The sequence below is a fragment of the Astatotilapia calliptera genome, chromosome 23, assembly GCF_964374335.1.
Source record: "Astatotilapia calliptera chromosome 23, fAstCal68.1, whole genome shotgun sequence".
Classification (NCBI taxonomy): Eukaryota; Metazoa; Chordata; class Actinopteri; order Cichliformes; family Cichlidae; genus Astatotilapia; species Astatotilapia calliptera.
Genome location: NC_137443.1, coordinates 36,109,599 through 36,126,284, shown reverse-complemented (window position 1 = coordinate 36,126,284; position 16,686 = coordinate 36,109,599). Strand labels below are relative to the sequence as shown.

The following is a 16,686-nucleotide window of genomic DNA, read 5'->3' as shown; positions in this document are numbered from 1 at the left end:
AGAAATACAGAAACAACCAGCAGATAAGGCTGGAACGAGATAACGTTGCCAACAAATGATAGCAACAACAAGCAGCTCAGCAGAGCAGACACAATCTGCACAAGAAAAGTGGGGCCACCTGAACACTACAATACAATGAGTTAAACTGTATTTCTAACTGCTTCAAAGCTATTTAGAATTATATTTTTTCAGCCTTCTGGACCTGGATGACAAATCTCCATCTAAGTGTGGCCACAGGCCAAACCTAATGAGTTGCTTTTTTTCTTTTCTGTGTTGCTTCTTTGCATTTAATTGCAATTTAAATGCAATGCAAATGCCACTTCTAAAACAGCATGCATAAATTGGGGAAAAAAAGAAATTTTCTTTTCAAACTTTAAGAAAATTAAATTGTTTAGTTGTAGAATTGAAAGGGTTGGTCTTGGACAAAGAGCCAATTGTATTAGAATACAATTTTAAAGTTTGGAGTTAAATCTGTGATTCCAACCATTCCCATACTGTATTTTTATAGATAATGTAACTGCAGTGTGGAATAAAGCTTACTTCTACATTTACTAGTTATACCAACTTTGGATTTTCTATGTTGAGTCCACCACAGTTCAGCAAAGAAGTGATTCATTATGACTTTTGAAAATATCTACTTGATCTGCCGAGCTCTGTACTTTCGTCCCAAGAAGAACATCATCAGTCATTTCAGCAAGTGCCCCCCAACACTGTATGTTTACATTTCAAGTAATCTAAATAGTAGATGATTATAACATAGTAATTATAACACAGGCACAGGAGGGAAGTCAGGTGAAGGTAATATAAAACGATAAGGGAGGAGGTAGTGGTGGTGGGTGAATGGGTCAACAAAATTTTACAAGGGAGACTGCTTTCTAACACCTTGGTAACCTTTTTAAGAACATCTTAAAAATGTGTTGTTATAAAGGGCAGGTACACATATATTTTTGTCAGTTATTTGAGGGTACTCAAATATCTTAGTTTTGAATCTTTTACTGAGTGTGATACTGATATATTCTAAATTATATTCTATATTATAGAAGTGCAGACGCTTTTCTTTCCAAGCTCCTTAGAATATGATGACCTGGATGACTGAGAACCTTCACAGACATATTCTAAAATGTTTCAGTCAACAACATAAAAAAGAAATGTTTGGTTGAATTAGATTCACATTGGTGGATAGGAGTGTAGCGTTTTTGAAACCGAAAACAAATGAGTGATACAAACAGCCACGCGATGTGATATAAACAAATACTGAAAATGCCAAGCTTTGTGGTGATGTCACTAGTTTAACCACATTTATTTGTCTGATGAATAGTTGCTGCGAACAGCATAAAGGATGATCATTACTGCTTGAGAAAGTTTAAGAACTTGTGTAGGGTTTCTTGCCTGACATCATGCACACATTGATCAAGAGCATCACATCTATCATATTGAATGTGATGCAGCTGGCTTTGAGAGAAAAATATGTATTGCCTGACTGGTTAGTGAGTGATTGCTGGCTACCTGCTGGCATCGACCATAGTTTGCATGGAAGATGCCAACCGGTCTGGACACACTCTGCAACTGATTGCTCTTAAACTAAAAGTTGTGTCCCAGCCCAACTTGGTCAGCGTGTTTCAAAAGGTGCAAATTTTAGTGTGGCAGGGGTGTGGTCTCTGGCTCTGCTGCAGTGGAGGGGTGGTGCAGTGGGATCAAGGGGCAGGTGAAGTTGATTGTGCTGATGAAGTCTCCTTCCTTCAATTCCTTTAAGTTTCAGCTTTGCAACTGTACTCTCCTCAGAACCCAAAGACTTTGGTGTCCCGGACCCCACACAACGTTCAGGTGACAGCTTTTTAGGGTTTTTATTTGTCTAATTCTTTCGTGGTTCAGCACCAATGTCTTGTCGGGTCATTCAGCTTTTCAGCTGCTTCCCCACTCCACACTTATCTCTCCCATCTCCGGTCCCCAGCGTCACTAAAAAGGAAGGAGACCTCATCAGCACAATCACCTTCACCTGCCCTATCAGCCTCCCTGGCACCACCCCTCAACTGCAGCAGACCCAGAAACCACACCCTTGCCACATTTACTTTGAAGGAAAACGTTTTTTATTTCTGGTTTCTGATATAACTTATCATGGTTAAGTAGTGCTGGGAGATTAGTTGGCAGGTGATTGCAGGTAATTCTAAACAGGCATATTGTAATCCGGTAAATTTTCAGTTCATTTCAATTTTATTTATATAGTGCCTAATCCCAACAACAATTGCTTCAAGGCACCTTTTAGTATGTGATAAAGACCGTCAAGCACTGATTCCAAAAGTGTGGGCCTTCTGATGGGCTATGATGGTACTGCAGGAGGGCTGCAGTAATAATGGAAATTCAGTTTGAATTTACTCACATGCATGTACAGTTACATATTGATATAAATGTATTTATTTATATAAAACATGATTTCAGGCTGGTAGTAGGAAGTGGTTTGTGTGACCTAAATTTACTGGACCTGAAGTTGGCCTTAACAGTTTGCATGTGACTAAGTACCAGTACCAAGTTATGGCTTACAGCCCGTTTTACTTGAAAAAAAAAATGCAATTTCAAGGAAATACATCACCTTCTTCTGTATTTTGATAGAGAAGGTTCACTCTTGAGTGACGATTTAAGATTGGGTGGGCATTATGGAAATTTGGGGTTTTTTTGTTAATGGCCTGCGACGACCCCCTAGGAGTAAGGAAAAATTCCCATTTAACAGGAAGAAGTCTCTGGCAGACCCAGGGTCACGAAGAAGCAGCCATAACTGGTTGTGGCAGATGCTAGTGAGAAATTAAATAATTATTTCTTAAATCATGTTTGCCCACTAACTCTTGAATATATATACAGTGGGGCAAAAAAGTATTTAGTCAGCCACCGATTGTGCAAGTTCCCCCACCTAAAATGATGACAGAGGTCAGTAATTTGCACCAGAGGTACACTTCAACTGTGAGAGACAGAATGTGAAAAAAAATCCATGAATCCACATGGTAGGATTTGTAAAGAATTTATTCGTAAATCAGGGTGGAAAATAAGTATTTGGTCAATAACAAAAATACAACTCAATACTTTGTAACATAACCTTTGTTGGCAATAACAGAGGTCAAAGGTTTACTATAGGTCTTTACCAGGTTTGCACACACAGTAGCTGGTATTTTGGCCCATTCCTCCATGCAGATCTTCTCGAGAGCAGTGATGTTTTGGGGCTGTCGCCGAGCAACACGGACTTTCAACTCCCGCCACAGATTTTCTATGGGGTTGAGGTCTGGAGACTGGCTAGGCCACTCCAGGACTTTCAAATGCTTCTTACGGAGCCACTCCTTTGTTGCCCGGGCGGTGTGTTTTGGATCATTGTCATGTTGGAAGACCCAGCCTCGTTTCATCTTCAAAGTTCTCACTGATGGAAGGAGGTTTTGGCTCAAAATCTCACCATACATGGCCCCATTCATTCTGTCCTTAACACGGATCAGTCGTCCTGTCCCCTTGGTAGAAAAACAGCCCCATAGCATGATGTTTCCACCCCCATGCTTCACAGTAGGTATGGTGTTCTTGGGATGCAACTCAGTATTCTTCTTCCTCCAAACACGACGAGTTGAGTTTATACCAAAAAGTTCTACTTTGGTTTCATCTGACCACATGACATTCTCCCAATCCTCTGCTGTATCATCCATGTGCTCTCTGGCAAACTTCAGACGGGCCTGGACATGCACTGGCTTCAGCAGCGGAACACGTCTGGCACTGCGGGATTTGATTCCCTGCCGTTGTAGTGTGTTACTGATGGTGACCTTTGTTACTTTGGTCCCAGCTCTCTGCAGGTCATTCACCAGGTCCCCCCGTGTGGTTCTGGGATCTTTACTCACCGTTCTCATGATCATTTTGACCCCACGGGATGAAATCTTGCGTGGAGCCCCAGATCTAGGGAGATTATCAGTGGTCTTGTATGTCTTCCATTTTCTGATGATTGCTCCCACAGTTGATTTTTTCACACCAAGCTGCTTGCCTATTGTAGATTCACTCTTCCCAGTCTGGTGCAGGTCTACAATACTTTTCCTGGTGTCCTTCGAAAGCTCTTTGGTCTTGGCCATGGCGGAGTTTGGAGTCTGACTGTTTGAGGCTGTGGACAGGTGTCTTTGATACAGATGATGTGTTCAAACAGGTGCCATTCATACAGGTAACGAGTGGGGGACAGAAAAGCTTCTTACAGAAGACGTTACAGGTCTGTGAGAGCCAGAGATTTTCCTTGTTTGAGGTGACCAAATACTTATTTTCCACCTTAATTTACGAATAAATTCTTTACAAATCCTACCATGTGAATTCATGGATTTTTTTTTCACATTCTGTCTCTCACAGTTGAAGTGTACCTCTGGTGCAAATTACTGACCTCTGTCATCATTTTAGGTGGGGGTTCTTGCACAATCGGTGGCTGACTAAATACTTTTTTGCCCCACTGTATATTCCCCATTAACCAATGGTTGCCAGCAGGGTCATTGGCTAGTTTCTAGCCCTGTGGGACTAGGGCTTAAAAATAAAATGAAAATAATCTATTAACATTTATTAGCAATCCAGTCACAGTGGCTCATATGAATAAAGTTGCTGTGTATGTTCAGAAAGCAAATTTGAAGAGTCCCTTCTTAAATACCCAGGTTATGAAGTGATAGGAAGCTGTTACATATAAAAAAAAGAAATCTGCCATAAAAATACTCTCACAAACAGCCAGCAGAATCATTGGGTAAAAATACAGTAGCTTGTTTGCTTTTTTTCTGCTGGCTTTTCCCTTTCAATATATTACCTCACTGCCAGATCATAATGAAAATCCCTGTGGCCAAACAGCTGCCATGTTGGACCCACTTAAGCCAAATATAAGCACATGCTCTGGCTTTCAGTCCACACTGAGGCTTTTGGACAGCTTGATAAACACCCACAAATTCTTTTGTCATAGCCCCCAAAACCCCAAGCAGATTTTTTGAGCTTTTCCACAATCACAATCTCCACATGGCCTCCGAGAAACATATTTGCCAAGAAGATAGGAGTGTGAGGGCTCCTGTCATTTTCTGATTATCAAATCTGATGAGACAGCTACTGGTGTGGGAGCAAACAGAGGGGATTACAATATTCTGCAGGATTCTGGTAGATTCATGTGTTTACTGTGGTCCAAACTGAGCCATTTGAAGAGGGCGAGAACCAAACAACATGCTGACTATCTGATATTTGCGTAGGTTCTTTATCTGGTAGTGTATGTTTTACAGTAAAGATAAAAAGGAGATACAAAAGGGAGACTAGGATAACATTTGATAAGAGCTACAGGTACAAGCTCATTTTTTAACAGATTCAATCCATTCCTGTGCCTATATTAAAAGGATAAATGGTTTATGTTGGCTATTTCATGTGAATTTTCACAATATTTTCTTTCATGCTGAAACTAGATAAATTCTTCAAATGAAAGAGATTTAAAAAGTAAAACAAACAGAATGCCAAATGTGGAATATGTTAACGGTCATTTTATCCAAAATGAACTTGACACGAAAACATACTGGAGAGCCATAATATTCAGCTTTGATTGGCAAGCAGGGACAGCTTCTCTGACTCATGATGCAAACCTGTGAGTGGAGGCAGAAAAACGTGTGAAATCAAATGCTTCAAGTCTGGCAAAATCAAAAGAATTTACATAGTTGCTTAAGGGGAAGTGTCAATCACCACTGTGTCCTTTTTTTGGGTATGTCAGAAAAAGAAAACAACAACAACAAAAAAAACATCACTGCTCATAAAAGTGGATGTTTACATTTTAAGGATGTATCCAAGAGACAACCTGTGACAAGCCTGGCCAAAAACCGCAGCTCCTGGAGTGGGCATTTAAGGCTGGCTTAAAAAGCGAGTGATTCCCCACAGAATCCCGTGTTAAAAATGCCCAGTTTTACAGCAATGCAAAGCATGTTTACAGCCAGGTGCAAAAACAAGTTTGGTACTCAGTGGATAATTTCTCTCGTCATAAAAACTGCATTACATGGCTTTTTAAAAAATATATATCTCTTTGTTTACAGCTAATATTATGGGTGTTTCTCTTTTGACTAAACATATTTTTACATCTGTGGTATTTAAATAGAGCTATGGTTCATTTCCCCTTTGGCACAGTTCATTTATGGTGTGAACATGATCTGACTTTGATCCGAACCAACTACTTGGTGTACATTGCAATTTTGAGCTAAGCAATTTCCCGTAACAATGTATGCTTTGCATTTTGGGATGTGGCAATCTACTATAGATGTGCAAATGTCTGTTGTTAGCAACTAGCTGCAAAATGAATGTAAATGAGTTCTCCAATAGTCCAGACTTTCTTCCTATGTTTACTTTTGTTGCTCCCATCAACAAAAGTAACAGCGTCACTACAAACCACGTGGTTTGTACAAATTACGTGGTTTGTAGTAACGCTGTTAAATGGTTTGTAGTGACCCATTTTGGTTCACTTGAAGTTCACTTGGATTTTTTTTTCACTTTTTTTTTTTTTTTTTGTAAAAAGAATCCAAATCACAGGGCAAAGCTGCAAGTTTCCTAACTCATCAACTAAATGAAAAGTAAACAAACTATATAAATGGGCCTGATTTGTTAGTCAGATATGGCAATGCATAATGCTGTAGGTAACAAGGCTTCACAAATACAGATCACTGAGCTAATGGAGGGGAATTAGCTAACATAATACAGCCTGCTGAGAGGTTCCAACTACGCAAGACGTGCTCTGCTTTTCCTGAATGAAACAGTTTTATTTTATGAGACGTTATTATTTTTCTTCTGTGTTATTTAGCAATTGTTATCGGGTTTATGTAACCCAGGTCCCACGTAGCTATGGTAAAGCTAGAGTATATAGTACAATGAGACTGGGCCTGGGTTCGTAGTGCTACTAATAATGATAACTGATACCCTCTAATTTAACTAATAAGGACCACCACAACTGTATTTTACACAAATCTATCCCTCACCGGGTATTTATTTAGACAGCAAAGAAATTAATATAAACAGTTACTTTTATAAAATGAATTGAATTAAAATAAACAAACAAAAAATACTGTAAATGTGACTACATGGATTATAAATAAAGATTATCCACACAAAATACCTCTTTCTTAGGTGCCAACTGTTATTTCAGTTACAACAGCTCACACCTTTAAAATGGATGAATTTCAACCTTTGATAATAACTTTGATTAAAACTACACACTTACTCAAATTAAACCAAATTTGTAACAGTGGGCCCACACACACACACACACACACACACACACACACACTTTAACCTGTCCACACTACACCTGTAGCACGGTGCTTGTTGCAGGCCTGATTCGAAGTTCGGGTGCGGTGAGGCCTAAAACTGATGGCCGCTTCACTCAAACTGAGCCATAAACAAAATACGTGCACTTTAGTTCCAGTTAGTACTCACGAGTCCAATGAGTTTGTTAGTGGGGCAATCAGAAACGGGCAGTTAGTTCACCAGTAGTGAAGACAGTCAGGGGTAAGAAAACAGTCAGGGGCGAGGAAACAGCCAGGGGTGAGAAAACAGCAGGGTCCATCCGGGCAGAAACCTCTCTCTCCCTCTCCTTTCAGAGCGTCCATCGGCTTCTCTTGCAGATCACAAATAAGTAATATCAGGACCACGGGTAGTCGACCTCAACGATACACTTAGATGCAAAATCCACACCACGTTTGCCTTACGACATCTCTCTCTTCAGACTTAGCTTCTGTGTCCGCTCCCACAGATTCACACAAACATTACCACTCGTCCCGCCCCCATAGCAGAGAAGAGTGACTTTGACTGGCTCGTCAGCACAACAACCAATGACAATACAATATTGAGATAACTGACATTAGATGGGTAAATAAACTTAGGTTACACCCCAACATATTTATTGTGCACAGAAAATGAACTCTAAATCATGAAACCCTTATATTTATTGGACTCTTAACTGTAAATGAAATACATTTGTACCCAAGCATATGATTTTTAAACCTTTTATCAACTATTTAAATTTTAACCATTTCTTATAACAGTAGACTTTTTCTTTATACTGCAAGCCCGAATAATTGCAGACAGGGCTACATCCTCCCCCTTCTAACCGTGTAGATGTCCTCATCACACCTCTGACTTCTCTTTAGCTTTACAGGGTGATGGTCTTCTTCACGTTCTAAGAACTTCTTTGATGTCTTAGAACGTCCCTTTGGTTCACTGATGTCTGGAGGGTTTAATTTTAGTTGAATGACCATACCATGGTGCATGATGGTAACAGGCTCACAAGATGGGTGACCTGGCTTTTCATAGGTCAATCTCAAGGGTGGTTTTGGTTTCCTCAGGGATTTTCGGGATGTGGAGAACTGTTCACTCTCATTTCTTGTACTTCTATGAGAACTGTCACTTCGGGTTCTCTTTGAAAAGGGTGAACTTGTTTCTCGTTCCTCCTCTTGCTCTCCCATAGACTCATTTGTCTCTTGAGCATCATATTCCAGCATAGTAGGTGTATCATCTCCAGATGAGTTTTCACTTTCTCGTACTGGTTGACCTTCTGCTGCTTCAAAATGTTCCTCCTCGGAAGTGTCATCCTCTTCCGAAGTCTGATGTGGCGTTTCCAGTTGTCTCCTGACCTCTTGCACATCAAAACTTCGAGGATTATGGACAGCTTCAAACATTTCATCTGATGATGCTGTGTCACTTTCTTCAAATGGATCAGGCGGTTTAACTGCTTGACTTTTCTGGGAACGATGTGCTCTGGTTACGGGTCTCCTAATGTGTCTTGTGTCATCCGATGGATTAGGCATCCTGACCATATAACCAATGGGCAACAGGTGGTCTCGATGGAGAGTTTTGAGTACACCTGGTCCATGTTCTGGTTTTACCTTATAAACAGGCAGGTTAGGCAACTTCTCCACTACAACATATGGTGTAGATTTCCAACGATCCTGCAGTTTATGCTTGCCTTTTATTCCAACATTCTGAATGAGAACCCTGTCTCCCTTCTCCAAAGGCAGATCTCTCACGCGTTGGTCATAGTGTGCTTTGTTCTTCAGATGATTTTTTGTAGCTGCATCTGATGCGAGTTTGTATGCGTCCTGCAACTCTTTTCTCATCCGTGAAACATACTGTTGATAGGAGGACTCACTTTCACCATTTGGCGAGATTCCAAAGCAGACATCGATGGGCAGTCTAGCTTCTCTCCCGAACATGAGATAATAAGGTGAGTACCCCGTCGCATCACTCCTTGTACAATTGTATGCGTGTACCAGGTGGGTGATATGCTGGCTCCAACACTGTTTCTTTGCAGTGTCCATGGTACCGAGCATTGCTAGAAGGGTTCTGTTGAATCTTTCCGGTTGCGCATCACCTTGCGGGTGGTAGGGAGACGTTCGTGACTTCCGAATCCCCAACATGGACAACAGCTCCTTGATCAGTCGACTCTCAAAGTCTCTGCCCTGATCAGAGTGTATTCGTGCAGGTAGACCGTAGTGTACGAAGTACTTCTCCCACAAGACTTTTGCAACGGTAATGGCTCTTTGATCTTTGGTAGGAAACGCCTGTGCATAACGTGTATAGTGATCTGTCACAACTAACACATTTGCAACACCTTTAGAATCAGGCTCTATCTGTAAGAAATCAATGCAGACCAAGTCTAGAGGGCCATTGCTTGTTATCTGATTCAAGGGCGAGGCACGCTGAGGGAGCGTCTTCCTGGAGATGCACCTTCCACAAGTGCGAATATACTGCTCAATCTCAGCTGCCATACGAGGCCAGTAAAACCTCTCTTTAATCAGTTCTGTTGTTCGCTCTGCTCCCATGTGCCCACACTCATCATGCAGAGACCTTAACACCATAGACCTGTATCTTGCTGGCAAGACAAGCTGCCGGCTTTGTTTTCCACCCATTTTTTCTTTTACTCTGTAGAGTAATCCATCACTCAACTCCAATTTGCGACTTTCACGGAGGAGCATCACAGTCTCTGGCGAGTCAGTTTTAGAGCGAGCAAACTCTTTATTGCTCTTGATGGCTTTCTTCAATGGCCCAATGGTAGGGTCCATATCTTGTGATGTTTGAATGTCTTTTGGACTCAGCTGATCGAGGATGTTTACGCTGAGATTCACAGGAAATGCATAGGCTTCTGGTACTGCAGAGGCAGGAGCACCAAGTTGATCCACCAATCTGTCAGGTACAACTGCTCCTTCCCTGATGCAGGCTCGTTTACAGAGAGCGTTAATGCCAGCAGGCGGGATGGAAGTCCATTCTCCAACTTCCTCTTGGGCATACTGTCGGGACAGCAAGTCAGCATCAATGTTGTGGCGCCCAGGGCGGTACTGTATGGTGAAATCATACGTGGCGAGGGCAGCGAGCCAGCGATGCCCTACAGCACTGAGCTTAGCCGAGGTTAATACATACGTTAAGGGGTTATTGTCAGTCCTGACAATGAATTTGGCACCATACAGGTAGTCGTGAAATTTATCCACAACGGCCCACTTTAATGCCAAGAATTCCAGTTGATGAACTGGATAGTTACGTTCTGAGTCTTTGAGCTTTCGGCTTGCGAAAGCTACCGGCCTTAGGCCCTCAGGGTGTTCTTGGTTCAAGACAGCACCTAAACCATTCATGCTGGCGTCCACATGCAAGATGTATGTCTTGGTGGGGTCAGCGAATGCCAATACTGGAGCATTGATCAGACATTCACGGATCTGTTCAAAAGCAGCCTGGCAGGCTGGAGTCCATCGTTCCCCAAACGGCTCGGATGCTTTAAAATAGGTGTGGTTTGGGTCTACACTCTTCTTGGCTTTGGGGTCTTTCCAAGTGGGTGCATAACCCTTGGTGAGTTCTGACAAAGGACGGACAATGGCGGAGTAGTTAGCTATGAACCTCCGATAGTAACTACAAAATCCGAGGAAAGACTTGAGAGGTTTCAAGTGAGTGGGCACTTTCCAGTGTTTCACCACCTCAACCTTCTCTGGATCAGTGGCTATTCCATTGGTGGATACAACGTGACCCACATACTTAACTTGAGGACGACAGAATTGGCATTTGTCAATGGAGACTTTCAAACCAATCTCCTCTAGTCTGTCCAACATCTTGAAGAGGCATTGCTCATGCTCTTCAAGCGTTCTGCCAAAGACAATGATGTCGTCCAAGTACACAAGGGCTTCCAGAAGATGCATGTCCCCAACAGCCTTTTCCATTAAGCGTTGGAACGTTGCAGGAGCTCCAGTGATCCCTTGTGGCATGCGCTCAAATTGATAGAAGCCCAGGGGGCAAATAAATGCCGTCTTTTCCTTGTCCTCCTCAGCCATTTCTATCTGATAGTAGCCACTACGCAGATCTAGGACTGAGAACCATCGGCTGCCTGACAAGGAGTCCAAGGCATCATCAATGCGTGGCATTGTATACTGATCAGGTGTAGTGCGGTTGTTCAGTGTTCTGTAATCAATACAGATTCTTATAGCCCCATTCTTTTTCCGCACAACAACAATTGGGGAGGCATATGGGCTACGGGACTCCGTTATAATGCCAGCAGCCAACAGCTGCTGTATATGTCGCCTCACATCATCAATGTCGGCTGGGGCTAGTCTCCTTGATCTCTCCCTGAAAGGTCTAGGGTCATGTAGACGAATGTGGTGTTCAACCCCTTTAGCCAAGCCAACGTCCCACTCATGTACTGAGAAGACATTTCTCCTCTCAGCTAACTTCTGCTGAAGTCTACTTTTCCACTCCTCAGAGATAGGGGAGTCCCCAAAATCGAAGAGGTTTGGATCTATTTTCTCAGTGGCAAGGTCAGAGGGTTGGACTGGGGTGACTGTATCCACGGCAAACATTTCAGCAATGACAGATCCCACTGGTATGGAGACTGTCTTGGTGGACTCATTTTGGAGGAGTACATTCAAGCTATTGCTGTCTATACCAGCATCTGAGAGCACACCTGGCTGTACCAGCACGCCGGCAGGGAGTAACTGGGTAGAGGGTGCATCAATCAAGATAAGGTCTTTGGAGGGGGCACTGTGCCTGTCTACTTTGCAGGTGGCATAGCAATTTGCTCCTGGGGCGATAGAAAGAGGGCAGGGCCCTTTCCATTTTATCTGTCCCAGCACATCATTTTTTGGCAGTTGCTCCTGTGCCCTAATGGGGGCATACACAGACTGAATTCTCATGGAATGAGCTGTGTTCTGGTCACCTTTCATTTGCACCAAGTCCCATAGGCGGCGGAACAGAGACGTATTGGTGCCCACCAACACGGGGGTTTGTTGCTGGTTTTTCGGGTCAGGACAAATCAATGCGAGCACTTCTACTCGCCCGGAGACACCAGTGATCTCCTTGGTAAACTCCATCTCTACAACAACATAGCCTTTGTAGGGATACTCTGTGTCAGCAAGTCCCCAGAGTCCCAAGCGAGAGAGAGGTTTTATAGGGACATCTTCCAAGTGTTGGTTATACCAGCTTTCAAAGATAATAGTCACGTTAGACCCACTATCAATAAGAGCATCACAGGCCACATCATTGACTTTGACTGTGTGAATAAATGACGGGCCTACAAGACCCTCAGGCAGGCCTGTGTCAGTTTCTGGGACTTCAACCTTGTTGGTCCGAGCAACGCATTGCTCTTCTCCTGTAGGATTTGGGTCCTCCTTGTTAGGACCAGATACTCCTCGTACTAATCGTATGAGTTTTCTTATGACTTTCTGCGGGTTCTCAGGTGCAGTGCACCTTGTAGCTATGTGACCATTTTCTCCACACTTATAGCAGAAATATTCATCACTCTCTCTAGCAGATGATGCTTTAAAAGAAGCAGGCTTGGGGCAAGAAGCTGCTTTGTGTCTGCGAGACTGAGTTGAGTGTTCTTGTGGGGGGTCACTTGTAGACTTCACCGCCATCACACTCATTTTATTTTCTAGTGCTTTCACTTGCTTTCTGAGTGACCGTATTTCACTCTGCGAATCACTTTTCTGTTTTTGCTTCTCTGTTTGGGGTTTGAAAGTGCAATCAGACAGTGGTTGAACTCCTGAGTGGTTTCTTTCCTCTAACTGTGCTCTCAGCTCTTGAATCCGAGCTAGCAGTTCACTCTGAGTGACCGCTTCAGACTCTTTCTCCTTTTCCACCTTAACTGTGCGAACCCTTTGGTGACACTTAGATGTGGTCTGGCTTTGTTTGGCTGCTTGACGGCCTTCCTCTTCCATCACCTCTCTTAACAAGTTCAGGAATGAGGGAGGATTTTCCATTCGCTCCCTTATTTTCAACTGAAGCAACATAAGCTCAGAAGTGGATCCTTTAACTAACTGCTCTAACCGAGCTTTGTTAGCAGCACTAACTGGTAAGCCACCTCCCTGGACTACTTTAACAAGAGACCTCTCTAATCTTCGCAGAAACTCAGACAGGTGCTCACCAGGCTGTTGGAGAAGGGCTCTGAATGACAGATAGAGCTCCTCTGCGGACTCTACTCTGCCGAAAATGGTCTCTATGGCCTCTATGTAGTCCTGGGAACTAGCATCAGGTTGAGTCAGACGCACGGCCTGAATGATCTCCAAGGCAGGCCCTTTGAGACTTTCCAGTATGCGTCTACGTTTTTCTTTATCGGAGCACTCGCCTTCATCTACTAGGAGTGTCGCTTGCTCCAACCAGATATCCAAGACTTCTTCCCCAGCTGGGGTGGGAATGACCCCGGAAAATGTCCTTAGACGTCTATATGGATGGCTTTCAGGCTGTTTGTTTGTTCTGACCATTAACTCACCTACTGCACGGATGATGGCTTCAGAATTACCATCCACTTCCCCTCCGTGGGTGCGTAACCCTTGGATATCCTTTAAGGTTTTCCCTTCATTCTGCAGAAAAGTGAGTAACTTTCCCTCAAAGTCATCTGGCTGAGGTTCAATGTAGTACACTGCTTTCCAGCCACTTCCACCACTTATTGGCATTATCTCAGGGGGGGACTGTCGTGGGGTTTATCTCCTCACGACACTCACACAACACCATTAATGATTGTAGTTGAGAGTTAAACATTTTTCCCTTAACTACTACTTTTCCCAAAGCTTTGATAGTCCCTGCTGTTTCTTCTATTTCATCTCTCGAAACACCTTCCGGTACCCCATACAATAGTAGAGCATGTTTCAAATCTATTGATTCCCCTTTGCACCAGTTGACCAACTCAAGTTGTGACGGTCTGTTCATTTGTTGTGTCATCATTGCTATCTGGTCTGGTTTTTTTTTTTTGTTGCACGTTTGACTACTTTAACACTTTAACAGTTGTGGGGTCAACCTGTTTTCCTCTTGGTCCAAAAATAAATTTAGTTTACTTTAGTTAAATATCCCAGCGGTGCCTCCATTTATGTAACCCAGGTCCCACGAAGCTATGGTAAAGCTAGAGTATATAGTACAATGAGACTGGGCCTGGGTTCGTAGTGCTACTAATAATGATAACTGATACCCTCTAATTTAACTAATAAGGACCACCACAACTGTATTTTACACAAATCTATCCCTCACCGGGTATTTATTTAGACAGCAAAGAAATTAATATAAACAGTTACTTTTATAAAATGAATTGAATTAAAATAAACAAACAAAAAATACTGTAAATATGACTACATGGATTATAAATAAAGATTATCCACACAAAATACCTCTTTCTTAGGTGCCAACTGTTATTTCAGTTACAACAGCTCACACCTTTAAAATGGATGAATTTCAACCTTTGATAATAACTTTGATTAAAACTACACACTTACTCAAATTAAACCAAATTTGTAACAGTGGGCCCACACACACACACACACACACACTTTAACCTGTCCACACTACACCTGTAGCACGGTGCTTGTTGCAGGCCTGATTCGAAGTTCGGGTGCGGTGAGGCCTAAAACTGATGGCCGCTTCACTCAAACTGAGCCATAAACAAAATACGTGCACTTTAGTTCCAGTTAGTACTCACGAGTCCAATGAGTTTGTTAGTGGGGCAATCAGAAACGGGCAGTTAGTTCACCAGTAGTGAAGACAGTCAGGGGTAAGAAAACAGTCAGGGGCGAGGAAACAACCAGGGGTGAGAAAACAGCAGGGTCCATCCGGGCAGAAACCTCTCTCTCCCTCTCCTTTCAGAGCGTCCATCGGCTTCTCTTGCAGATCACAAATAAGTAATATCAGGACCACGGGTAGTCGACCTCAACGATACACTTAGATGCAAAATCCACACCACGTTTGCCTTACGACATCTCTCTCTTCGGACTTAGCTTCTGTGTCCGCTCCCACAGATTCACACAAACATTACCACTCGTCCCGCCCCCATAGCAGAGAAGAGTGACTTTGACTGGCTCGTCAGCACAACAACCAATGACAATACAATATTGAGATAACTGACATTAGATGGGTAAATAAACTTAGGTTACACCCCAACATATTTATTGTGCACAGAAAATGAACTCTAAATCATGAAACCCTTATATTTATTGGACTCTTAACTGTAAATGAAATACATTTGTACCCAAGCATATGATTTTTAAACCTTTTATCAACTATTTAAATTTTAACCATTTCTTATAACAGTAGACTTTTTCTTTATACTGCAAGCCCGAATAATTGCAGACAGGGCTACATCCTCCCCCTTCTAACCGTGTAGATGTCCTCATCACACCTCTGACTTCTCTTTAGCTTTACAGGGTGATGGTCTTCTTCACGTTCTAAGAACTTCTTTGATGTCTTAGAACGTCCCTTTGGTTCACTGATGTCTGGAGGGTCCAATTTTATGCAGCCTATGAATGTGCTGAATATTAAGGAGAAATGAAATGCAACTGATATGTAACTATCATTTGCTTCATTGACCTTTATATATACCTCTATCAGAATAGTATTTTCCCAGCACAATACACAGCAGGGTACTTACCCTGAAGACATTATATGCGTCGTGTTTTTTTACTGACTCCTCCTTCCTTATTTATGTTTTCACGTTGGAAATGAAGCCTGAATGATAAACTGAACAGCTGTCTGTTTATTCTTCATGTTTTTTTTAATGTCTTTAAATTAACCAAAGGAAACTATGGGATGTCAGGGGCTGATTTCAATACTGTAGCTTTAAAGCGGTAGCACTGGTGCAGTGTTTTGCCTGTTTTTATATCCAGGGATTTTATAGTCCCATGAGGCTGTTTAATCAGAGTTAACTCTGTCTGGAACTGAGTTACAGTGCAGTCCTTCTCCCGGAGCCCACATATATTGTATTGTATTGTATATTGTATATAGACACACAAACACTGAATATTCCCCCATCTTGAGGTGTACACGTATGCAAAGATAGTGCACACAAGCACGCTGAGGGTCATAAAACTGTCCCGCTTTCTTTCGTTCTCTCGGTCTGGACACAGTGATAGAGGGTGGTGCAGAGAGTGATCAATATGTTTGTGCTATAAATAGCTGGTAGCGCAGTGTGGTGCTAAGGAGGAGGGATGCAGGGGTAATATATTTGATGAGGGGGAACCCAGTGGTGCTCAGCATGGAAATGTTGCTGTGCACTCACAAAGCTTAGCCAGCAACAAGAGTCGAACAGCTATTTATTAGTGGGGCAAGGCTTTGATATGCATTTGAAATATAGCAGTTCTATACACCATCATATCAGATGCCATTGATATTATAGAGGTATGGAAATGTATGTCTAGGAATAAAAGATTGGTTGACTTAATATAAAGGCAACATTCCTTG

General features: G+C 42.5%; 1 protein-coding gene across 1 annotated transcript; it reads right to left on the bottom strand.

The window, feature by feature from the left end:
* Positions 1–6,949: 6,949 nt before the first annotated feature.
* LOC145424438 (uncharacterized) lies at positions 6,950–13,919 on the bottom strand. The gene has a single exon (XM_080297774.1). It carries the CDS (start codon positions 13,917–13,919, stop codon positions 8,085–8,087), a length of 5,835 nt encoding a protein of 1,944 aa, XP_080153900.1. The 3' UTR covers positions 6,950–8,084.
* Positions 13,920–16,686: the final 2,767 nt, after the last annotated feature.

Bases quoted from the DNA above. Each gene is read 5' to 3' on its own strand.
- LOC145424438 (XM_080297774.1), bottom strand. From the start codon at position 13,919: ATGCCAATAAGTGGTGGAAGTGGCTGGAAAGCAGTGTACTACATTGAA.